Here is a 26,215-nt window from a genome sequence, read left to right as displayed (position 1 = left end):
ATCCATCTTAGTGTAATTTGTAGCAAACCTAATCCTGTTTATTTCAGCTTAATTCACTATAATTCTACATAATCTACATTGCTCTAGTTGGTATCAACCTTAATACACCTTAATCCACAATAATCCGCCTTTCAACAATTAGTACGAACCTGAATCCGCCTTAATCCAAATGAATTCACGTGAATCCACCACATTATCATTCGTACCAACCATGTTGTTGACAGTCTTGGAGGCCATGCAATTGCGCGGCTTATGTTTCCGTGTTCCGCCAGGGCGCTGGCGACAAAAGTCGCGCAGCCGCCGTCAGATGCCGGCAGGCGTCAACGCCCCGGGAAGCGATTGACGGCCGCAACAAGCAGCCGCTGCCGGCGATCGCACGTGTGATCATCGTGCGCTGGCCGGCGGCGGCGGCGGTGTGCTGACGCTTAAGCTTGTGAAACGACCAGAGCCGCGCAAACACCCCCCGAAGGACAGCCAAGGACGCAACACCACCGCGCCGTCGACATGGACCTCAAGAGCTACCAATTCTCCATCTTCGCGACCATGTTTTTCGGCTACGCCTTCTACGCGTACAACCGAAAATGCGTCTCTTTCGCTCTTCCCGAGTTGATGGAAGAGGGATTGACCAAGGAACAGGCAGGTGAGTAACGTAGTACGCGAGCTGGCTTGCTGATTGGTCTAGTCGTCATTCATGTGCGCTGTTGCCGATGGCACACACTTCAAGCGGTCGCGTTGGTCGCGTATTGACGGATGTCATTTTCTTACGGAGGCAGCGAACTTCCGAGAGTTCCTTTCTTTGCCACGACGAAGCATTTGACGCTTCCGTTTTTCCATGTTCAGATTCAGCGGGTTAGTTGCCTGGCATTTTACGCGGCTTATTCGCCGCTGACGCGAAAGTTGGGATAATAAACACTCTGCGTATGCGCATGCAACGATTCAGAAGCGCTCGAAAACAGCTGCCTGATATTATGGATGAGGAGTTCGTGAGCTTGCCTGCCTTGAAATGTGAACGAAGGTGTCGTAAAATACCGGGTACTCGCAAAGCGCATTCGCGCTGCAGCTAGGTTGTTCGCAACGTTCGACTTGACCTCCCAAGTCGGTTTTAAGCATTTGGTGAAGTGTGCTATAGCTGTGATAGAAACTCCCTAACACGCGACTTCCTCCCATTGAAATTGACGGCATTCCAGTGCTGCGTCCGCCAGAAGTTGCGTTAAATGGAATTTGTAGTTCTCCTGCAGAAAAGCAAGCCAGAAAGGTATTCGCCACGTGAAAAGGTCTAAACGGCGGGACAAGAAATTACCCGAGTTACCAACAATGTACCAATAAATCAAACTCTATTTCCAACCCATCTGCCCTACGTCTCTATAATTCATTCTAAACAGTCAACTTTGCTTTGCTGGTGCAACAGCAAATGATACTGCAACCAGGAAAGGTACCCACAATATGAAAAGGGCATGGCACAGTTGTCGAGACGGTTTCTGCGTAACGCAGCTCGACTTTGTGCACTTGAAGAATGCTGGGCTAGGCAGCAGATATCTCGCAGCGCATCCCAGCACAAGAGACAAACATCAGTCGTGTCTGTGAGTTGGTGTTTCCTGGCCCAATTCCACATCTTTGGCGAGAGATAAAATGGCGTTTTGACCGTGTTGTGGATGTCCATGGGCCTCCCTGGAGAAACGTTTGATAAGTGCCTTCTACTTTCTATTCCCCTTGCCTTTCTCCGACCTCATGTTGAGAGGTTCGCTTGTGATGAGGTGCACGTTATCACCACACCAACTTGGGAGATAAGGAGAGCTGTCAGGAGTTGTTTCTGCAGAGTGGCGTGCGCTCCATTTCTTAACTTTACACCTTTATGGCTGTTCCTCGGCTAGTGTTGTCTTGTAGGCTCATCGCAGTGGTGTGGCCCTGTGCTTTGTCATGTGACCACTGATTAAGCAGCAGTTGCTCTGAAAACTTGAAACTTCCACTGCCTTCAGGTGTCCAAGTTAAATCAAAAGTGCCAATGAGTGTTGGTGTAAGATAGAATATATAGTCAAGAAGGAAAGGGTATATTATACTCCCACGAACTCTTGTCCACGCTCTCAGATCGTGCCTTTTATCCTTGTTAAAATGCAAGTTGAGATGAAAACTGAAAAAAAGAAGGGGGGGGACGGGGACTGGCAATATGTGTCGGTAATCTGTCCATGTTGTGCGACTAGCTTTTGTGACATTGACTCTAAACTAAGCAAAATTGTATTGTCATTACTGATGAGAAAGAAAACTTCAGAAATATGACGTTTCAGAGGCTGCAAAAATGAAGTCACGAACCATTGTGCAGCACCGACATAAAGCTGTCGCACAATGTTATGCATTCACCTTTGCGAATGGGCAAAGGCAACCCAGGAAGCATGCAGCTAGCTAGTAGATGTCTTTTATAAGCTGTACTCTAGACTTAGACTTCTACAAGCCAGCTGGTAGCTCAGCTAATGCACCCTCCATTTACGGCTAGTGGGAAGCGCTGCTGTAGCTGTGGTGTCAACATTCAATGTCCAGGCTTGTTTCACCTTAGCAGGTACTAAGTTAGCTCTACTTACCATGTTTACGATCCTGAAAGGTTGAATTATATTACATGGCACTACAAATGCGCAAGAAAGGCAACTGCCACAGTAAAATTTTCACTTCGACTGTGGTCAGCATCCTTCATGTGCCAAGTTAATTCCCAGCGAGATGAGCTGTCAAACGCTTGATTTCATGCCACTGTAATATTGCACAAATATAAAATTGATAACCATTCAAAAAATAAATACAGTGCAACAAAATACATTTTGTCAATATATAGCACCAATACCGAAATTTATACCCAATACCCAACATTTATAAAGAAATGTATTTGTGCTCTATGTATTGTTCTCCTACTCCTTATAAACTGCAAGACAGCAGTTTTCGCCTAAGCTCGTGCAAGTACATATGCATTTGTAGTGATCAAATGGCATCAGCACTAACAAACTTTAATGTGTACCAAATTTGGTAATGAAACATTATTGGAGGCTTTCATACAGATTATGACATCTGCCGCTACGCATATGCAGCAGAGCAAGTGACTTTACATTATGCCCCTTTATTTTTAAGAATTTAAGATACATATTGAACAAGTGTAGCACTTCAGCCTAAGCACACACGGAGCACATGTAAAGCATTGCAGTCCACTCATTTTGTTCAGCCACTCTCAATGCTCGAGCACCATGTTTGTAAATTGTTCTGCATTTTATGAGCCAGAAAGGACCAGTATTTTGTGAAACTTAGTGGATCAGTATTAGCATACTATACATGCCGGCTCTAGCAGTGCACGATTCTGTTTCCTTTGTTCCACAGGCCATGAGTATATTGCACTGGATGTGCACCTTATGTGCCAGTAGACTTGCACTGGTATGAAAATGCATGGATCCACATGCGAAAGCCACATTGCCATTTCCACAATTGAATACAGCCAATATACACCACTAACACCTCAGGTAAACTGCAGTCTAAACAGTTGCATGCAATACTAATGGCAGCAGAACTGAGTGCAAGTGTGTGGAGAGTGCATGTTAAGCGAGATAAAGCAGCATGCAAAAAGGCTGTTTCCTGTCTCTACACAAACTCAACCTTGCATAATTTTTCATAGATGCTTAAAGGAGCAGTAAAAAAATGCAGTTTATTTCATAAACACAAATGTGATTCAGTACGGTTCCGATAAATATGACTAATAGAGCGGGTCCTTAGTAAATGCAGCTTCTTTACAAAGAATTTAGAAATCTTAATTATCAATGCACCAAAATTTTTTAAATGTATTTTTAAAATGGTAATTCAAATGTTTATAAAATGGGTACAAGCACAAAGATTTTTTTCGAGAGCATCACTAAATGGAATAGACTTTATTTTCCAATAAAGCAAACAGTGCAGAGAAAGAACAGGATATGACTTGGACAGAATTGTAAGCTTAAAAGGCAGCACAGGGGCATTCACATTGCTCTCTTAAATATATCTTTCCAGTAACCAATGTTCTAAAAGACTTACTTTGCCTAAATCATGGCTGCAACAACTATACCATTGTCACACACCACACACAAAAATGATTTGTGGCACTTTCAAAAGTTACCATTTGGAATTACAACTGAACTGTGGCTGGCCTACCACAAAGAGATCATTGTGGGCCCTAGAGCCATGTTTTGGTTAAGAGGCCCACCATTTCTGCTAACTGGGAAGGCATGATTTTCACCCTGGAATACTCTGTTGCAATCTTCTATGGACAACTGGGACTCCTACGCAGAAAGTTGGCCAATGATATCACAGCTACAGAACTTCCTTCTTCGTGCTACCTCAGGGAAATATGCAGCTGCTCACACAGGGATTTGCGGGCTCAATGGGTTCGAGTATTCTGCAGCAGTTAAAAACAAGATATCAACAGTTTCAAACAAATTGTGCATGAAAATTATTACTCTCTCTTAAAATCAATTAATGCACTTAGTAGAAATTCATTAAGGGAGCACTGACACAAACACTTTATGCCCCACTTTTGCACTTTTTTATGTAGTTGCTGATCCCACATTTATGGCCTAGAGCTGCAATTCTTTGAGCAGCAGAAATAATTATTACATCACATTTGATACAGCTAGCTTAAAATGTACTCCAAGTGCAGCACTATTTTATATGTGAAGCAGGAGACTATCCACGTCACCAATATCATAATTGGAATTCATGTGGTGTCACAAACAACTCGAGCATGAGACAGTTGTCTCAGTGCAGTAGTTGACAGTGATATAATGATCTTGTCAGTAAAAGCCATCAAACTGACCCTAATGCTTCTTTTTGAAATGCAGCAGGACTCTCCCCCCAGTTATCCTGTTGACTGTTGAATGATCTGTTTTTGTACTGTGGTCATGCTGTATGTGTATACGTCAGTTGTGTCTCGTACCATGAGAGCAAGTGCTGGTGACATGAATAGACTTCTGTTTCACACCCAAAGCCACACTACATTTCACGCGTGTTTTCAGCTGTATCACTAAAAGGTTATGTATTAATTAACAATCTTTCTGTATTATTAAACAACTAATTGAGGCTCGACTGCATAATTACTGAGTTCACAGCTATCCATTCTTGGTGCTATAAAAAACGAGACAGAAATTTTAGGGTATCTTCCCCAAAAAAAAAAAAAGCTAAGTATTTTCTAGTCAGCACAAACAACTATAAACAAACTTATCATCATTATTTTGATGTCAAATTCACATTGGCTATTGTAAATTTCAAACGGGAAAGGTCGTTTTTCTCACTGACAAGTACCACAACATAAAATTCCCTTTCCTGATGCTGACAGCATTTAAACATGGCAATTTGATAAGGTAGAGTTCAGGCTTATATTTATTATTAAATTAAAAAGCTAGAGGAGTAAATGCAAGCATAGCGCACTTTCATATATATGCCAGAAAATACATTAAGAATTCTATGTAACCAAGGGTATTACCGCATTAAAAAAACATGCAGTTGGTGCATTATAGCCTGCACGGCTGCTGCGCCAAAAAAATCCCAAATCATCAATCAAGGTTATAAAATGCATCACATTTTACTTTGAGGCACAAATGACGCTCAAGCACCAGTGTTATCGGCCAGTGTGCCACTGTTTCAATAGAGTGTGACAGCATATTGGCTCACGTTGGGTCGCTCCTAGCAGTCTCTGAAATCCAGAAGACATTGGTCAGCTGGTGCAGGTAACACAAACTACTTAAATTATAATAGCAAAATAATAGCAGCTACACTGGCTTATGTAAAGGAAACAGTTTAATTGTGGTCGCTCACTATACAACAAACAAAATGGGGCTTGTTTTAGCCTTGTTTCTTGTCTGAAGTTTATTGTGATTGCTTTTTCCCTGCAGCCAAATTAGCTGTACCTTAATAATAATAATAATAATAATAATAATAATAATAATAATAATAATAATAATAATAATAATGTAGGTAAAAGCTGCTCTCTGTAGAGGCAGCTTAACAAAGCCCCACAGCTACCTTTGTACAAAACAGTCAGCAGCGGCAATTGCAAATAACATGCAACATACAGCAAAAAAAGAAATACAGAGGCTATCTCAGTTTCATAAACATGCAAAGCACAAGGACAAGTATAAGGGTGACTAGAGAAGCAATGCATTTTAAAAACCTAGCATATGCAGTTTTCATAATTCGACTGGTGTTCACTGCAGAAAATCTATACCAGCTTTCACACATTCGTTAATTAGTGTAGGCATTAAGTAGGATAACTTATCTTTGGAATAATTTGTTTTTGGGGTTATCATTTTCTACATTTCTTTATATCGTTTATTAAGCTATGTTATGTTTTGTTGTAGATGTGAAAGGTCATGTGGAAAATGTAGATTTTCTTTTATTTCGCGTCTAATCGCTACAGTTAACTTGTAAGTGTAGAGGTTGTGGACACGTAAAATTCCAGCCTGCTGAAGCAATTCACCCGTTTGGGCATCACACGGTAAGTTAAAAAGTATTCCGATATATTTCTTTTGCATCAGGTATAGTTTTTGCAAGTTCGAAAAAATTGTGGGGCCCCATACCAAAAAACAATAGATGAGGTGTGAATAAAAAAGTGATTTATAACGTAAGAGCTTTACTCTAAATGGCAACACTGCTTTACAGCTACATGCATGTCATGCCCACAACGTGTGATAACTGGTTCAGCGCAGTGTCGTTATGTTCGTTCCAAAGCATATTGCTTGAAAACGTAACTCCCAGAATTTTTATGTCATTTACCAACTCAATTTCAGTATTACCATACGTAAGTTGTAAAGTGTCATTTATTGGCTTATTTTATTTTTGTCTAAATAATACTGCCTTTGTTTGACTTGTGTTAATGCTTAAATTATTCAAACATGACCAGTCTTTTAGTTTTGCAGGAATCTGGTTCATTCTTTCCTGGACTATTATACTGTCTTCAGCCGAAACAAATATGCTGACATCGTCAGCATATAGAATGTATGTAGAGTCGGGATAAATGGGAATCAAGTCGTTTATGTAGGCTATAAAAAGAAGAGCCTTAAAGATGCTTCCCTACAGTACGCCCTTAGAAATAGACTTCAGCTCCGAGCAATTCCTCTCGATCTCGACTACCTGTTTGCGATGTTTTAGATAGCCTTTTATTAAGTTTAGCGGATGACCACGAATTCCATAGCATTGTAATTTCTGAATTAATGTAGAATGTTGAATATTATCAAACGCATTGGTAAAGCCTATATACATAGCTAGCAAGGCATGTTTGTTTTCAAACTGGGATAGAATAAACTCTTTTTGTCACATTAATGCCATTTCTGTAGATCGGTGTTTTCCAAAACCAAACTGAGTATGCGAAATCACATAATGTTTTTTGAAAAAACTGGCAGTATAGATATGGGTCGATAGTTTATAACATCATTTTTATCACCCTTGTACAAAACACTGACCTTTGCCACCTGCATTCTTTCAGAAAAAACTTCACTCAACAAAGATTAAATATATGATTAATATGAGGGAGAAGAATATCCAAGGTATAATTTAATGGGACTAATCTGCGTGCCATGAACATCACGAGCCAAACTGTTCTTAAGTTGTGAAAAAGCGGAATACGCATCTTGTTCCACTACAGGCTTAAAAAAACATGGAAAATAAATCTGGATCAGGAGGAAATTGAGTAAACTTGCTAGACATCACATTATCTGTAACATTCACGAAGTAGTCAATAAATATATTTGCAAGATCGTCTCCCGATATTTTCTTCCTGTTGTTTGTAAGACTTTCCACTTTGCCATGATGTATTCCGGTTTAGAAAAATATTCAGTTTTTTCCATGGGACGTCAGTCTTATCTGCACTGTATTCTATTCCTGTGTCTGTATAGTGCAATCTGCATTTTCTGATTTCTTGGTTTAATCGATTTCGTACATCTTGTATTGTTTAAGAATGGTAGAATTTCTACTTACCAAGAACTTGTGATGGAGTTTGTTTTTATGTTTAATTTCGCTGAGTAGATCAGAGACCATCCATGGTTCGCGTTTTTTTTTATTATTCAGATGGACTTGTTTTTCTGGGAAGTGGCATTTATGTCTAATATTATGTCTAAAAATTTATTGTAGGCTTGATCAGCGCTTTTTATCAGAAGAATCTCGTCCAGGTTACTACCAAGCAACTCATTTCTAAAAGCCTCTAGACTAGGCCCAGAGATATCTTAAATTCAAAATGCCTTGCTCTTACGCTTTCGCGAACGGTGTTTTCTTTTTATGAAGAGAAAAATAGAAAAATGGTCGCTGATATCCTGTGACAAAACTCCAGCAAAAATGTTATTACTGTTGATATTTGTAACAAACAAGTCCAGCAGTGTTGCATTCTTTTCTGTAATTCTGGCTGGCGAAGCAATCGCACTAGTAAAACAATCTTATACGATTAGTGTATCTATATTCTGCTGTGACGCAGAATGACCTAACATAATTTTTAGTCACCTGCAAGTACCAAAAGATACAGGTTGTGGGACGCAAAACTTAAGAGCTTTTTATAGAAGCATAAAACACTACCAGGGGTTCCTTCTGGTGGGCTATAACACACTGAAAACAGATGTTTACCTGCATGAGCACTAAGTATTTCAACATCTTCACATGTGATGCAAAAGTCAGGAACTAGTTCACATTGCATGTCTTTCTTTAATATTAACATAACACTGCCCTCATGGCACGTTTCACAGTTCAAATAGAAAAACTGATAAGAGATGAATGTGGGTGCATCATGCTTATCTTTGTCCCATTTTTCAGTAAGCAATATGGCATCAAACAAGAAAGAGAATTCGGAGATAAAAAATTGAAGATCAACTTGTTTATTCCAAAGGGAACAAATGTTTAAATGTAAACATTTCAAAGAATACTTATGCTCAGCTGTACTAATAACACATAGTTCTTGCGAAAGGAGTACATTATTTTTTTTATTCAACCATCTTGGATAGAATGACAAAAGTTTACAGTTCACCAAAACAAGATAATATGGGAAAGTCATGTACGTTTCGTACAACAGTAGCACGCTTGCTGTTTGCCCTGTGCACAAAAACCTTTTTCCTGTGCCACGCATACTGAAAGCTATTTTCTTTCTCCCATTCTTTTGCGACATTAAGCAACTGCCTGTTGTGACTAGTTAGATTCTCTGGCACAATTGCACAACATCTTTCCTTCAATTATTGCTGGTTTTCCAGTCACTGGTCCCTCACCACCTGCCTTGTGTACTTCACAACTATGTCTGGAATTTTCCCCGGTCTCGCTGGAGAACAGTGAATAGCAACAACTTCTAGTTCTGAGAGTATCGGCACACTCATCACATCAGCGAATTTAGCTTTCTGTTTCACCACTCAGGGTCATTTAGTTCTGTCTGCAGCATTTTCTTCTCATCAGAATTTTTTTGCGCATTGCATCTCAATGGCGCCCGTTCATTTCTGAATGTCCTTAGTCCCTTTTTCCTGGTTTTCCAGTCGGCACTCACATTCCATGACAGCTATGGATGCTTCATCCAAGATTTTCTTTTTGCACTGAGAAAGGTAGAATGTCATATGAATAGTGACAGCTTACACAGAATTTCAAATGTGACTTCCAAGTGAACGCAGGTGCTCCGAAAGAAAAAAGAAATATTCATATACTCGGAACAACAAATATGGGAAAAGATGCAGGCTATATTGACTACACACTACTCTGTGACAACACTGCAAGCGACATGGCTGTTTTGAGTGGCTATGGTGTTAGGCTGCTGTGCACGAGGTCGCGGGATCGAACCCCGGCCACGGCGGCCGCATTTCGATGGGGGCGAAATGCGAAAACACCCGTGTACTTAGATTTAGGTGCACGTTAAAGAACCCCAGGTGGTCGAAATTTCCGGAGTCCCCCACTACGGCGTGCTTCATAATCAGAAAGTGGTTTTGGCACGTAAAACCCCATATTTAAACGGTTGTTTTGAGTCACAGCCACTCAGTAGAAACAAAAGGCCAAGTGACGGTTAAGCTACTTTACTTAAATATTTAAAAAAAATATTATACTCATTCAACTAAAACAATACATGCAAAAGCAATTTAAGGTTCATGATTTGCTGATAGGCATGTTACATTTCACACAGGAACATTGGAATCGCAAGTTTCATTTAGCTACTGTGTGATATTTTTGCACTCAGAATAGCATGCAGTGCCCGTTAGGTTTTGCAACCGCTTTAAATATTAAATTTTTATGAAATGTTGCACATGCATGCTTATCAGATTCTGATCTTGTTTTACTCCCTTGTGGCTTCCCTTGAAACAGCATCGCAACCTTCTGCTGTTTACTGTCATCATTGTACAAACGAGACCTCAGCTGCAGGCGGTGACCGCACTTGTTTGCAGCCTGTCGCTGGTGTTGTTTGCATTGCATTTATGTCTAATAGTGGAGTGGACACACTTCCATGAGCTAAACGTGGGGTCATTAGCAGTTTTTTCCCAGTTTTGGAAGGTCAGCGTACGGTGTCGAGACCACTGTCATGCGATATTTTTGTGGTTTGGCTTATTTTTCGTCTGCAGTCGCAGCCCGCGAGTACTATTTACGCGATCATGTTTAATTACGTTGCATAGCGATGAATATAGCATCGCAACCGCATATCGAGCCGGTAACGGAATTACACATCTCCCGTCCGTCGTAGCCTGAAAGCCAGTACCACATTCCAGTTGCAAAGAGGCATAATAATAATAAAAAAAAGATGCTGCTAACAAACCTAAAAAGAACTTGCGATCTGATACAAGCTCTGTTAACAAATGCATGAACGCCACAATCCGAAACTTGAACTGACGTTCATGCGTTCTGATCGTGCAGCACGATTTCCAGCAAAGTAGGAACCCTTCAATCATATAAATAATCACTTACCGAACTGAAATAAAGCGCTGTTGTTTGCCGTTCATGCAAACACTATTCGGAGTTCTCTACTCTAAACTCGTTATCACTTTATGCAAGCTTACAGCACGAACGAACCGCCGCCACCGCTGCCGAAGGTTTTAAAATCGCCAGAAAAGAGCGGCAAAAAAGAGCGCGAAGCAGCACAGTTGCATGTGGCGCCACCTTCGCTAATGGCGCTGCGCTTAAATAAAGCTGTCTAATTTTAAAAAGATTCTAAAAAGACGTTAATTCACAGCTGTCTTTTGAACAAAACACAGTTTTTTTTTAATATCTCGTTATGTTGATTTTAAATTTCGCGCTGCCTTTTTACGAGTCGCAGCATGCTATCAATGTGGCGCCAGATTTGAACCTACGAAGGTGCCCTTGTCAGAACGTGCGCATGAAATCTACGAAGTACGGATTTCCGCGCGCTCTATTTGTGGTGCTTATTACGCTAAAAGGGGTTTAATATGCCCTGTCAATGCAACTGTCCCCTATCAACGCCACTGTCCCCTCACCTTTTCTGAAACATGTCGCCCCCCCCCCCCACCCCGCACCTCCACCCGCCCATTTCGTTGAGGATTCCCTGAATCCTGAATGCCTTCAAAATTTCGACACTTCTCATATTTGTCTTCACAGTGGCTAGAAGCGTATGGCTTGGATACATCAAGTGCTAGCCATAGCTCTAGCTGCTTCTAGCCTGCTCAAGCTGTATCAGGCTAGCCAGTTGCCAACTTGTGCTTCCTGGAAAGTGACTTTCACCTGAAAAAAACTAGAAGGCACGGTTGCTTTGTCCGTGCGAGAGAGTATCTTGATACCATGCGAATCTAACCACGACATTAGGGCACTATTTTCCATGTTCCTAACAGACGATTCAGCTGTAATAACTGGCATCTGGAAGAAAACAGTGCAAAATACAAACCACTAAGCAGGGAACATAAGTGCTTTTTTGACCACTTTGCTTCAACTTTTTGTATTGTTTCCTTCAAAGTGTGAATTTAGCAATTAACTTACCTAATTATCAATTCTGCACTAAAAACTGTTTAAATGGCATTGTGTTGCTGGAATTTTGTGTGGCCACAGAAAATTATGCAGTATGCCTGGATTTCAAGGTTCCATTTATAGTGGGACCCACGGTTTTAAATGGGCACTAAAGAGCAATGGTAAATCAGTTCAGGCTGGTGATAAGTTTCCTCTGAATTTTATTTGTATTTATTTGGCAGCCAAACACTCTTAAATTGTGAAGATGGGGGCCAAAGTTCCATTTCTTGAATTTCACACCCAGGTTGCTTCTTGGAGTAGTAAAGGCAAGGCGCAGAAGACCAGGACTCAGGAAGAAGAACACAAACGACAGGACCGGCGCCTTAAGTAAAGCTGTCTAATTTTAAGAGGACCTTAAAAAGACGTTAATGCACAGCTGTTTTTTGAACAGATTTTTGTTTTTTGTTCAAACACAACTGTTTTTTGTTTTTTGTTCTTCTTCATGAGTCCTGGTCTTCTACGCCTTGCCTTTACTACTTCAAGCATGAACCAACTAGCCCAAGCTAGAGTTTTACTTGAGCATAATGCTCCTTGGGCACGGTAGTGTGACATCACAGATTTTTCAAGTATTTTGACTTGCGTGGAACTGTTAAAGAAGCTACCTAGATTCAGTTATTGTTGCATTACGAACGAAGTGCAACTATTTTTTATTGATAAAGAGTTCAACTAGTTCTGAGCAGGTGTTGTCACAACCTATTATGTCATTTGACGATGGTGTGCGAATGCTAAGGTATTCTTCTTTCATACATTAGGAATGGCTCACCAAGTTCAAAGAGAGAGTGATATTTTTTGGTATCCTAGGAGTGTATTTCCACTTCAGTATAACTTAGCTTTTGTTTTTAGTATCCCTTTAAATTCAGTAACACTGGATCTTTTAGCACATCATTATGTGATTTGCAGCAGAGGTTATTGCACTCTATCATTAAGCAGAAGGTTCCATGAATTTGATATCTGTTCATGGCAACTTGAGGAAATGCAAGAAAAGAAATGTTTTGGTCACTGTAAAAGATTACCAGATAATCAACCTTAATCCAGAGCATCACACTACTGTGTTCCCTAAGAGTAAAAGTAGGTTTGGAGTGCTAAACATGTCAACAGTCGGTCAGTGCAGCAGTATTTCATTTTGTTTGAATTTTTATATATTTTTCATTCATTGTCATCATTGCCTCACAACGGTGATCATGACCAGGAATACGAGAATAGGCTGCCTGTCTAGTTGACGTGCGGTCTCCAAACTGCAGCACTCGAAAATAAGACAAAGCAAAGTGCAGTACCCAGTTACATAGAAGACAGTGGTTTGTTATATGCATTTCCCTTTGTCCTGTATCCAAGTGCTTCAGTTATGCGATCATTACCACAGGGATACTGTGGTACAGCTGTGATTATAGTTGGAGTGCTCCTGCAAGGCTACACCTACTGCTGGCAGAGGTGCTTTAAAGCTTTTAAAACTTTTAAAAGTGGTGAAACTTGTGGTGAAATGAGTTTGTGACAAACCGGTTCTGTGGCTGCTGGGAAGGTTGAAGAAGATTCATGATAGCGAAAAGTGTAATCGACGTAAATTGTAGCATGAAACTGCAAAGAAAACCTTGGGTTTATTTTGTAGCTTTTCCTTTCATGAATCTTCCTCCACTTCTGCAGGACTGATTTGCCATATTCAGTGCCCCTGCACTGTGAGCCATCAACCAACTCGGCTCCATGTTGCAATCGGCTTGCCTTCTGGTTAGCTCTGATGGTAGAGGGACTGCCCTGGAAAGGTGTTGGTCCCAGGTTTAACCTCGAACTAGTACATACTTTCTTCAACTGTGAAGCTTTCTTTCTGAGAAGCCTGTATGTGTTTACAGCTTTGTAGCTCTGTGCTGCAGTTTGGGTGGAAGACAATTTTCCATTTCGTACACCACACTGTGTTGTTGACTAAAATCTGTGGGGATTGTGGTGCGCCCTGTCACAGCCCTGTGGCTGGCTAAGCCCATAGCCACGGTGGTCAGATTGCTTGTGAGTATACAAGTCACCACAAGCCCCAGTGCTTTTTCTCCACATTGCAGGCATGATCATCAGCAGCCAGAATTTAGCTTATGCCGGCAGCAAGTTCATGGGTGGTGTGCTCTCTGACCGCCTCAGTGCACGCCTGCTCTTCACCTGTGGCCTTGTCATCAGTGGCGTGGCGACCTTGCTGTTTGGCACTTCGCCCAACTCTGTGCTGCTCTTTTCTGGATTCTGGTTCCTGAACGGACTGGCCCAGGGATGTGGCTGGCCATCTTGTGCCAAGATCCTCAGAAAGGTGGGCTGCGTTGTGTAGTGACAAAACAGAGCCTGTATTTAGTGCTAGGTGCTGATGGCAAAAAACTGTTAAGTAGGTCTGAATTAGAACCTCAGTGACAGTGGAAACTGTTTTCGTGCCTGAAGACACACTTAAGGTTACTACCAGCATCATAGTCATCATCATAATCACCATCCTCCCCTTTTTTCTTCTTATTTCACTTATGTTTACTGCAGGTCAAAGGCTTCTTCTAGCAACCTCCGATTGCCTTTGTCTTCCATAATCTAACTCTTTCCTACACCTGCAAATTTTCTGATGTCATCACACTATCTAATTTGCCACCTTTGACTGTGTTTTTCTTCCTTTGCCTCCATTCTGTCGCTTTAACAGACCGCTAGTTACCTGCTATGCTATATTGTTACCGTAGAAGCAAGGTAGTAATCGCAATAGCCAAAGCAATAGGCTGCAAAAAACAACTTTTTGCAAAATCTGTGGTTCCAGTACTTCAGTGGCACTTCATAATTTCTTTTTTCCTTGTTCGCATTACATTCTTGCCTACCTTGTATAGAGACTAGCTTCTTAGCTATCAATCCCAACTTGCCTTCTACTACAATGTATACGATTTGGTGGTAATGAAGTTTTGGTTTGATTAATCAATTGGTTAGCTGGGTGACAGTCAGCTAAAGGGTCATCGGAGAGGAAGCACAGGCATGATATTCAAAGTGTCTGAGCACGCTTAGGGCTGCCGCTTCAGTAGAAAACACTCAATTATATGTGTGCACATTTACCTAACCTATAGTACCATTCTGTCCAAAGTGGTTCTCACCGTCTCAATTCGGCACCTGGTGGAGTGTCCTCTCCGCATCTGCAAACATCTCGGGTGGAGTGGCTCCTTTTCTGTCTGCATTCCTGATCCTGAACTATGGCTGGCGCTTTAGCCTGACAGTAGCTGGTAAGTAAGCTCTGAGGTGACTTATTGTTTTGCTCCAGAATTTCATTGTTGCCATGTATAGCGACACCCATCAGTATACTTGTGCTTGGAGAGTATTCTTGATGGTCACTTTCGGGGTACAATCACTTTCACACGACTAGCACTGGGCGTGTCAGTGTCTACGGGGGCAGTATTTCTGGATGCCATGAATGCTGTTCATCGAAAGTGGACAATCAAGAATACTGCCCCAGCAGGAAGTTGCACTGTGCCAACAGACTTTGGCTTCCGAGCCTTCTTGGATGTGTTAAAGTAATAGTTAGCTTGATCAAAAACCTCTTCCAGGATGTTTCCGCATTTTAGCATCTGCCTTGTCTAATGCCAAGCTTTACAAGAACAGCTTTTGTGTGCTTCGCTCATTGCGACAGGAGATAGCTTTATTATCCCTGATATGCACTAGTAGGACACCTGAGCTTGTTACAAGATGCTAGCAGTTATTTCATCTTTTGGACGTATGAAATTAAACTCATAGGCCTTCTACAAAAGCATCTTAATCTGTGCCCTTGTATAGTAATAACACATTTGCTATGATTGATCAGCAATCCTTCAAGCTTAAGAAGGGTGCACTGAACTAACTTTATAATGGTGTTTGTGTGTATCTGTAAACTTACCTAACAGGACGTTTTTCTTTCTAATGTGAGCAATGTGCTGTAATATATTTTGTACAGGCCGAACCTGCTGTGTGGTCTGTGTATGTAAACGTGAACTAAAAATAAGATGTAGTTTTCGCTGTTATTCATTCATTCAGCTCTTGTCATGTCTGAGTGCCCATTCGTATGCACCACTACAAAAATTTTTGCCTTACAAAGCTTCCATAGTTGGCTTCTGTGCGAAGGTCATTCAATTGTTTGAGCGACGGCTATAACTGTAATAAATTGTTAACAGCTAGTTGTGACAAAGTGTATTTCTTGCAACATAACAACGCCATTACTGCAAAGCTGGGTACTGGTTTATTTATTTATTTATTTATTTATTTATTTATTTATTTAATATAGTTATTTATTTAGCATTGTTTTTAGACACAGTGAAGATCTTGGATGGCAAGGCTAAAAGCAAAAAGTAATCTGCCTAGCGTAGTCCTTGTCACCTATACATTGCTCGACATCTCTATTCATACTCTTCTATCAAATTGAGCCGCATAAAATTCTTCAAAGATCTTTGTGCCTTGTTTGAACTTTCATGTGGGAAGCAGTATTTGTGCATCTAAATGATGATTCAAATCTGTACATTATACATTGCATGTCCAGGTTACTGGGGTGTTGCAATTCTCCTTAACAAATACAGGTTTGTACAGTACAGTGCAGTTCCTTATAATCTAGCAAAGTATAGCTTATTTCATCTGTCCTATAAGACATGAGAAGTGAGAGGGAGATCTACTGTCGGCCTTTTGATGAGGCTTTCACCCTCCTGTAAAGCATCATCATTCATGTTAGCCTGCATCCCCTAAAGCCAAAAAAAAACAATGCATCTGGCCATTAACGTTCCGTGAAATAACCACAGTAGGAACGCTAAGTTTCGCTTTTGCTGATTTTCATCAGGAACCGTGTCGATCGCCATGGGAGCCATGTCCATGTTCACACTGGTCAACTCCCCAACCGATGTCGGTCTAGAAGCACAGGATGCAGCCAGCAAGAAGGCCGCAGCAGCCAAGAAGGATGCAGCAAGCAAAGGTGAGCCTCGCAACATGGGGTAATGACAGCCTAGTCGTCGGGAATTTGGCATTTTAGTCGCTCACGCAAGCATGCAGGAGAACCCCAGAAGCCAGCGGCCGATGACTGCAGCTCAGCGACTGTCTGGGACCTGGTGGTCAGTCCATTCCTGTGGCTCGTCTCATTCAGCTACCTGGTCGTCTTCTGTGCGAAGACGAGTGCTGTCGACTGGGGGCAGCTGTACGTGATGGAGGACCTTGGACACTCGCAGTATGCAGGTACACCGAGCTGTCTTTGTCATTGCTTTGGTTCTTATTCTTGTTGTTACTATATTGTCGTCATATCTGACATCATTATGAACCCACTGTAGGTTTGTTTTCAGTTCAGTAATGGTGGTGTCAGGGGCCAGAAAAGAAAAGTGCTACAAAGACTACAGGCTCATTGTCACACTTGTGGAAACAGGCGATAGTCTGAGTACATTCTGATGCTCTTGAACTTGACCGCCAACCTTTACACCCACCTACAGTGTGACCACACAGCATCGTGCAGCCATGGATTAAAAATGAAGACAGAGAAGAAACTTATTTGAAGAAGGGCAGAGAGATTGATTTGAGCTTGAGAACTCAGGCTGCTACCCTGCACATTAGAAGGGGAACAAGGGTCTTTGAAGAATGATGGTGTTAGAGAGCAGTGATCATAATATGCTGGCGATGATCACAGTGGCGTTGCAACATCTATCTAAGTTTTAAGTGTGTAGTCTAGTGTCATGCATAAATTGTAGCATTATTTACCTGTACTGTCAAAAAGGCCACAAAGATGCACTCCTGGCACCTTATAGCATTTTGTTCTGTAACTGCAAGTACGTAGTGTTTTTATTTTCTTATTACCGTATTTTCGCGATTCTAAGCACGCCCCTCTATTTTCGCGAAAAAATTCGGAAAAAGTTTGCATGCGAATGTAAGCACCCCCCTATTTGTTAGGAGGAGCGCGTAGCCAAGGCTGCCAAGCGTGCTTGCTCACTCTGTCATCGAGCCGGAGCCGTCGGATAGTCCGAGTCCCGAGGTTGCACGACATCCGTGATGCGAGTACGCCGTACAACAGGACTGTACGGCTGTACGCCGAAAGCTGCAGAAAGCGTCCCCATCAACCATCGCAAAGTGGATTTCAGATGCTTGGAAGCGGGTCCAAGTGGACGTTGTGGTCAAATCATTTAAGAAGTGCTCTATCACAGACCACTTCGATGGAACGGAAGACTGCCTGCTGTGGGACACCGAGAGCGGTGTTTCAAGCGGTGCGACGAACTCGAGTGGCAGTGATAGTAACTGAGCATCCGACACAAGCAGTGGGTTCACTGTCTGCACCGATTTTTCTTTTGGATTTTTGCAAAATAAAATTTTATTTCTCGCACCCGTCTCATCGTGATGTCGCAGCGACAAGAGGGAGGGGGGGGGTCATTCTAGATTTTTCTAATCTAAGCGCCCCCCCTCACTTTGAGCATCGCGATCGTGAAATAAAGGGGGTGCTTAGAATCGACTAGATACGGTAATGTCCATACATCACTCCGCATTAAGAACGCTTTTAGTTAAGGAGAGAATGCTGAACTTGGATCTTTCTGGGCCACCCCTTCCAACCCTCTCACATTGTCATCATATTAATTTTTACAAATTTCGTCCTGCTTGGCATTTTCTTGTGCCGTTCTAGGCAGTGCCCTAACGAGCAGCATAGAGTCTGGTGGGTTCTTTGGAGGCATTCTGGCCGGCTACCTCACTGACTGGTTTCTGCACTGGCATGTCAAAAAGGTGAGCTGCTATCAGCACACGTTTGCTAAGGAAAGCAGGTGCTTCTAAACGAGGCTGCAGCTTTGGCTTACAGAACATGTGCCATTGAGCTCGTGTTGTTTTCTGTGTGCTACTGTAAGCCAGTTAGGTAATGAACTCGCAGAACAGAGGATGAGGACTCTGGTCCCAAATGTCATCTTCACTCGTCCCGGCACGGCCTTCTGACCTTGGGACCTCTTTCTGCGTATTCTATTCCTGTAATCCTGTTTTGATAAACACAAATGACCTTGAATTTGAATGCTCATGTCTTTGTGACATGTCACAAGAATTACAGGAAAAAAAGAAAATGCCCTCTATGGCAACTTGGCTATGCAGTTTGCTTTGCCACTGATTTTCGAATACAACATGTTGTGGCTCTTATCGTCATTTCAGCCATGTCACATTTTTGTAAGAGCTGTTGATGGCTGTGTATAGCAACACCAAAGGAAACTGGAAAAGCTCGCAAAAGATGGAATGCACCCTTCCACTTTCTCTCCTATAAAATTTTAAAATTTTAGTGAAGTTAAATGAAATCGTGGGCTGACCAGTCCACCCCTTTTTCTTTAATGCAGAGCATTTTTTGTCTTTTACCAGAGACTTTGTGGTAGGTAGATAGGAAGTCTCATGTCTTGCCTCGTTTGGGGCTTCTTCAATTAAAAAAACTACTTTTCCTGTATTTGGATGTCATTCAAGGTCCCCCTTGTGCGTAAGCCAAATGCCTTTCTCTTTAGGCCACAGATGCGCGCATGCATGACACAAGAGCATAACAACTCGCCATACTCCTTTCTACTTGAAAGCTAGTGCTTTGAGACATTTGACTCATGCATCACGTTGCACAGCAACAGTTTGCTTCGCTCGTGTATCCCTCATCCTGTCCTGGCAGCAGCTGGCACTTTGAAAGGTTATGTGATGTTGCAGTGCCTTAAAGATAAGTCATAATGGGTCAAGTTGCAACATTTCACCGTCAGAGTAAAATAAGTTGTCGTAACATTGCTGTCACCATCGTCATTGTCATACCATCACCTTGTCATTGTCGTCGCACACATGCATATGTCACACGCACAATTGCTTGCATTGTCTGGACATGTAGCGCCATCTGGCAGCACCTTGTGGAACCCCAAGCGATGCTATGTAGCCTGCTACCTGCCATATGCTTCACATAACATTCATCTCTGCAGGTCTGTGACCTCCATAATCTTCCTTTTTTCTTTTTTCCAGGGCAGCAAAAGTAATGCAAACCCTAGGATACCCGTTGCAGTAATCTTCATGGCTGGGGCAGCCGGCTGTTTTCACCTGTTGTGCTTCAATGTAGGAAAGGGATCCTCTGAGGTAAGTCTTCAGCTTTTCAGTCTTCGAGCTGTGATGTCGGAAAATAATTTTTAAGAAGCCTTGAGACACCCAAACTATTGCAGGCAAATATCACCTGAGAATAGGATATGAGGCCTTGAATTTCCCAGGCTTTTGCTTTCATTAGCATATTGTATTGTTATCATCATTGTTGTTGTTGAGGAAGCACTTTATTTCAGCATTGTGTAATACATTATGGTTGACAGTATCATCTACTGCTCTGCACGTCGCATGGAGCTTAAACATGACCTTCTCCAAAAGTCCAGGTTGAAAAAATCCGTATGACATAGGAATAAAAGTTAATTGCAAACAAGGTGTCTCTAATATTTATTACAGTGCCTTCTACCAGAGCCATTAGGCATTTTCTACTTGGCTTGGCTTCATTATGTTGGTTGGCTTGGCTAGTGCTGCCAAAGGATGTGGACGAGGAGACATGCAGAGACACTTAGCGCTTTGCCTGAGCAAAGTCTCTTGAGTGTGTGCGGGAGGCCTGCATTGGAGATGGGAGTGTCGTTTTTGCATGCCATAAAAGATTCCAGCTCACAAACTGCTTCGTTCCAGCACATGTGAACGTAGGCATTCGTGTGCATTTCTCCAAGCCACGGCTGATCACATTATTTCTAATTAACTTCACGGCACTTAGTTGAGTAACCCCCATCTACGGCTGAACGCATAAAAAAACAATTCTCTCCCATCTCGTCACTTGGAATTGCAGCTGTGGATATCCAGCATTGGCCTGGTCCTGGGCGCTTGCCTCTATGGACCTATTGCCATCTTTGGCGTCGCTGCTTCAGAGTCGGCACCGGCCCACCTGTCGGGAACATCACACGCCATCGTTGCACTTGCAGCAAGCAGTGAGTTACCCTCATACTGTTCTCTTTCATAACGAATGTTTGTCAATAAGGCAGTTCATTATAAAGTGCTTTTCTAGCTTAATACACCTGCATCTAGCATTTGTTTTCAGACTGGTCACAGAGGTGGAGTGTTAGTGCATTTCATTCATTAGCATGCGCAGATTCAGTACCCTCTCACTTCATTTGGAGAAGGTGTAAGGTACTCATTGCTCATGCTGATGCTGGAATAAAAAGTAGGTTCTTTTGAGTGAAAGGAATGGTGGTGCCATCTGTTACAAGGTTGAATGCAGTCAGAGAGTTGTGCCATTTGTCGTAAAGTAGAACGCAGCCGACCTCCCGAAGCGGCTCTTCTATGCCCATGAGGAAGCCTTCGGGAAAGTGGTGGTGGGCCACGATAAGTGCGTACACAGACTGCTAAGGCACACACTAACAAAAATGACAGGCGCTATCCTTTGCAATAATGTTACAGTGCAGCCAAGAGTGGCGCCAAAGTCAGAAGATGATTTGTCTTGTCGAGGTGAAGTTGATCTCGACAGCCATCTTGTTTGTGTACTGTTGCCTTTCTCATAAATATTGCAAATACATCTTTGTTTGTGACTATCGCAACATAACGATATGATACATTAATTCCCTTAAGCTGTTTAATGATCCTGGTACACTTGAACATTCCTCCACTTTTCTTTCTGTCTTTAAATACTTAGTGCGGAGGGCAACGCCATGTCTTGATGGAAATATGTTCACTGCACATCATTGTAGCCAAGCACAAACACAATCAAGGCGAGCCACTGGCTCGGATGGATTGATGACACAGTCGAACATTATCTAATAAACTAGCATACAACATAAAGATGGCTTCATTATATCCAATATTCATTGTAAGCATATAATTATTGCATGCTGATATTGGTGACAAACATTTTAGATTTGCTTGATTGTATCCAGTAATTCATTATGTCCGTGTTAGTTATAATGAGGTTCAACTGTAATTAGAAACTTTATAGGATGGAGTAGGCTGGTGCAGGACTGGAAGTAACTTAACATCACTGGGAAAAGCTTCCGTCCTGCACTAGACATAAACACTAGACTGATAATGATGGGGACGTTCTCAGTGGTCCCTCCTCTGATGTTCCTACAGTGAACGTGTGTGATAAGTTCAAGTGCAGGGGTTTATTTTTATTTATTTTATTAAGAAGATACTGTGGACATTAATTCTAAGCAGGGAGGGTGTTATGGAACACAGATTAGTATTACACAGATCAGTTGATTACCATCCGCTGTCATGCACAGGAAAAAAAGAAAAATTAAATGTACCTGTCCTCATAAAAAGCAGTGTCAGAGAATTAGTGTGGTGGTGTCTAGTGTGCCTGGCTCTCGAGGGTGATAAATATAGTGAGCAGTCTAAGGATCTTGTCCTGTAGTGCTTCTCATCGCACACGTGGAGTTGTGCAGCACTGTAAGGACCCTGTTCTGCTGTGCTTTTTACTACACACGATGGGATATGAACTAAACCTAGGCTTTTGAAATTAATGAACAAAGCTTCAAGTCTAATGAACTATTTATCAGTGCCTATCAATGTCATTAGGCTGAAAGCTTAACTGCACGTTTTTTTATTTGTCCGCAGTTGGCGCTGTCATTTCTGGACTGCCGTTCAGTATTGTCGCCAACCGCTATAACTGGGGTGCCGTCTTCGTCCTCCTGGAGGTGTTGTGTGGTGTTACGTCTGTGGTGCTGTTCCTGGGAATGAACTTCAATGCGCAAATGGGAGCATCGAGACCAAAGAAGGACTAGGGTTGACGGTCATCACACTTACTCTTGCCTACTCATTCCTTCAAGCTTCCACTTACAAACCTCAACGTTATTGCATCATTTCTCTGTCCTATCAAACGACGTTTGACTTTCAACTTGGAGATCGTCACAACATGATAAGAGAGAAGGGAGGGATACTATTGTGTATTTTATAAATTCTTTCGACTATTTCGAAGAATGCCCAAATCTACGAAGAAATGCAGTTGGCTACAAAACAAGAATTACAAACATGCAGGCGTCATTGCAAGCAACCATGGAAGGCTTTAGTAACACGTCTCTTCCAAAAAGCCTCCTTGACTTCACTGATCCACTTTTGCAACAAGGTTGCCTGCCACTGTTGGGAAAGTGCGCTGCCACCTAAGATTAGCTTACATCTCAACAACTGTCATTATCTTTCATACTATTACGGTTTACCAGGTAAATTCAGACCAGTATGTGAGTATCTTTCTCAAAGCAAACCTGAGTAATCAGTGTGGCTTGTCTCAAGATGACCTGAAACTAACTGAATGCTACATCCAAGAATTTTATGTGAAATCCCAGTTTCTTTGGATTAAAGATATGCGCGTCACATTTCATTTCTAAATGTATTTTGAAAGATGGCTGGATTTCTTTAAGGAAGGATGAGGAAGAATGGAAAGGAATCTGGTCGCTGCAATGAATTACGATGCTCCATTGGTCTCTGTAATAATGATGACAGCCTTTAGGTGGGCTTTCTCATGTTTGACAATGATCAGGCATCAACATGAACTTAGTACCTGTCCTGGAAACCTAGCATCTTGAGCGTGCAAGAGAACTCAGAATGTAAGGGTAGATATCAAATCATCATTTTTGGAATGACAATGACAAAATGGAAATACCCACAAGTCCAAAGAAATGCAACAAGTGACCAGATAATTTTATAATTGGCTCAACGTATACTAATTAAGCCAGGGTCCGTTTAATGTAAGCAAAGATAGTTTCCCTGCTGTGTACTTAGCCAACCTCCTTTCCTCAGCACTATCACATTGTCCAAGGTGAAGGTGGGAGGTAGACAAAGAACTTGGAAGGGGAAGAACAGCCAGCAGGGGTAGTTGAATGGCGCAAAGGTGTCTGTTCCGTTTGACATGTTTTATACTTTATTCTTAGCTTGAAGCTAGCTGTATTACAGAATGCATGGATACATTACAGCCATAGATCCAGGAAAATGGAATGTAAATGTTTCCGCCATACTGTAGATCTGGGAAACCTGGAGTTGTGGTTGGTTAACCACCACTGAAAAGGTGGGTAGCATGTACGTCTTTCTGTGATTTGTCATGGATTCATTGGGAAAGCACATTAGAGCTTCTTTTATTGTCCTTTATTATTCAATTGTGTTGCTTGCCAACCTCACAATGATTGTTTGGAACAGTTCTTCCCCTGTTTTTGGCGAGTGTACAGGTGACAAATCACTTTTCTGCTACCTCTTTCTCTTTAAATAATTAAAAGAAAAAAAAATGCCAACTTGGATATCTTTTCAAAAAGTAAAGCTTTCACGTATGGTGCTGTTGAAAGTAAAATTTGCCAGCTAGCCTACACAGTATGTAATGCAATAGTAACACGTATATGGTGACATGCGGCATCAATTGTTTGTCATTAGTAAACAAACAATTCAGTGTTTCACATTCAAAACTATTTCATCTTATTGCACAATATTTAGCTCGCAAGTAAATAGTAATTCTTTTGACCATGCCTGTCACTGAGTCTAAATTATGTTTAGTGAGCAACACTCGCACCGCATAAGTAGTCAAGAGCTAGAAGGTTGAAAGTTAGGCAAATCCATCTAATGCCCATTGTTTCCTTTGTTGGCTAAACAGTAATAACGGTGGCCCACATGGACACCAGGCGCTGCATTTTCCCTACGTGTCTTTACTGTTAAAACCCACGGTTGATTCTCCCTGGTGATAAATTTAACAGTATAACAGTATTAGCTGCATAGTAGAAAGTGCTACTTAGTAGATGTTCTTTCTGGGCTGCATAGCTGGTTCCTAGTTTATTTCGATGTTCATTGAACAATAATCTGGGATTTCTTGGTTAAAACCCATGGTTGATTCTACCTGGTAATAAATTTAGCAGTATAACAGTATTGGCTGCACAGTAGAAAGCGCTACTTAGTATATGTTCTTTCTGGGCTGCATAGCTGGTTTTTAGTCTTATTTCCATGTTCATTGAACAATGTGGGATTTCTTGCAAGATGATAATGCAGGGCATTTCATGATGTTTCTGCACTATACTTCGGTTTTTATTGTGCTAAACATTTGTGTAACAACAAGTTTGTGCAGGGCTTTTGTGACATTAAGCTTGGCGAGAGTTGCTTTCTACAAGTCAATTTACATCGCGGTGGACAATGTGTTATTGTACCTTTTTGATAAAAATAAAGATGACATGCATATCATTAAATGATCTGAATTGACTTTTGCCTCATTATTTGAGTTCATTTTCCATTACCTACCTAACCTTAGTTCATCATTGTTATGGTGAAATTCGCATGTACGAATTAGCAAACTATGCATACAGCTGTTGCCAGTTTGCCCAGTTTACCATTCTGAGGTCTTTTTACATGTTGATATTTTCAGCTGAGTTGAACAGAGTGTTCACCTTTGTTGTCTCCATCGATCATACAAAATGAAGGGGAACGCTATTCAACCCAGCCCTTCAATCATTGACCATATAATGATGCTCTTTGGCCATTTCTGGCCCTTGCACCATTAAACGCCATGTATCGTCATTCAGCATAGGAGGTTGTTACTTCTCAGAATAACAGTGGGTTTTTCTTTCTGAAACTGCAACACATATTTCGTCTTCCTGCGACCACCACTAAGTATACTTGCAACTTGTGTCTCTAAAAACTGCTTTTGTCAGCTTCAAAAAACATTGTGTTGTAGTTACTTAAATCTTGTGGCACTGGTTTTCCTTTTTTTGTCTCGCGACACACTCTGCTTTTTTTGGTTATTGCAAAATTATTTGGTTATTTATTATTTGGTTGTTCCTTTGGTAATAGTACAAACCCACTACGAATGATGGACAACAATTTGACTGGAGGTTGTAGGAAGAAACATATACATAAGTACAAAGTAAGAAGACTGTTAAAGAAAAAAATATGTAAATGAGTGGTGAGCCTAGCAAGAGCATAAGAAAGAAGCCTTAAACTTGACAAAATGCAAAGGAAAGAAATGACAAAGGAAGTTTTACAAATTTTGTGTACAAATTATATAAATATAGAATTCAAGAGAGCAATAAATAATGGGAAATACAAAGAAGAGTCATTAAAATAGGAAAACATTAATACATAAGGTAACCTATGCTTAAAGGCAAACATTTCCTTCTTTTTCTTCAGATACTTTGTCACCATTTTGGACACCTACAAATTGGATTACTTACTGAGATAGCCGGGTGAAGGCAATTATCTTTAGTATCTTTAATTTTCAAAAAAATTATTTTGTTTTTCTACACTGTTCTATTCATGGCCTATTCCTTGTAGTGAGTTGAGCTATAACCCCAAGCACCAAACCAAGCCAAAGCTTGAAGCA

General features: G+C 41.4%; 1 protein-coding gene across 2 annotated transcripts; it reads left to right on the top strand.

Annotated features, from left to right (window-relative positions):
* The first annotated feature begins 305 nt into the window (after nucleotides 1-305).
* LOC142560307 (glucose-6-phosphate exchanger SLC37A4-like) lies at nucleotides 306-25,088 on the top strand. Of its 2 annotated transcripts, XM_075672304.1 has the most exons (10): nucleotides 504-640; nucleotides 3,352-3,491; nucleotides 13,995-14,230; nucleotides 15,026-15,161; nucleotides 16,736-16,867; nucleotides 16,945-17,124; nucleotides 18,548-18,645; nucleotides 19,882-19,992; nucleotides 20,726-20,864; nucleotides 22,486-25,088. In XM_075672304.1, the coding sequence occupies exons 3-10, from the start codon at nucleotides 13,997-13,999 to the stop codon at nucleotides 22,650-22,652; spliced, it is 1,197 nt and encodes a 398-aa protein (XP_075528419.1). In that variant the 5' UTR covers nucleotides 504-640; nucleotides 3,352-3,491; nucleotides 13,995-13,996; the 3' UTR covers nucleotides 22,653-25,088. The 2 variants fall into 2 exon arrangements, with proteins under 2 accessions (XP_075528418.1, XP_075528419.1); XM_075672303.1 differs by lacking the exon at nucleotides 3,352-3,491 and having other exon boundaries at nucleotides 306-640.
* Nucleotides 25,089-26,215: the final 1,127 nt, after the last annotated feature.

The sequence above is a fragment of the Dermacentor variabilis genome, chromosome 10, assembly GCF_050947875.1.
Source record: "Dermacentor variabilis isolate Ectoservices chromosome 10, ASM5094787v1, whole genome shotgun sequence".
Lineage (NCBI taxonomy): Eukaryota > Metazoa > Arthropoda > Arachnida > Ixodida > Ixodidae > Dermacentor > Dermacentor variabilis.
This window is presented reverse-complemented; position numbering and strand designations above follow the sequence as displayed.

What these genes read in the sequence shown, in the direction of transcription:
- LOC142560307 (XM_075672303.1), top strand. Translation starts at nt 505, where the DNA reads ATGGACCTCAAGAGCTACCAATTCTCCATCTTCGCGACCATGTTTTTC. An exon ending in ATTGACCAAGGAACAGGCAG is followed by an intron (nt 641 to 13,994) that starts GTGAGTAACGTA and finishes TCCACATTGCAG; the next exon opens with GCATGATCATCAGCAGCCAG. An exon ending in GTGCCAAGATCCTCAGAAAG is followed by an intron (nt 14,231 to 15,025) that starts GTGGGCTGCGTT and finishes TTCTGTCCAAAG; the next exon opens with TGGTTCTCACCGTCTCAATT.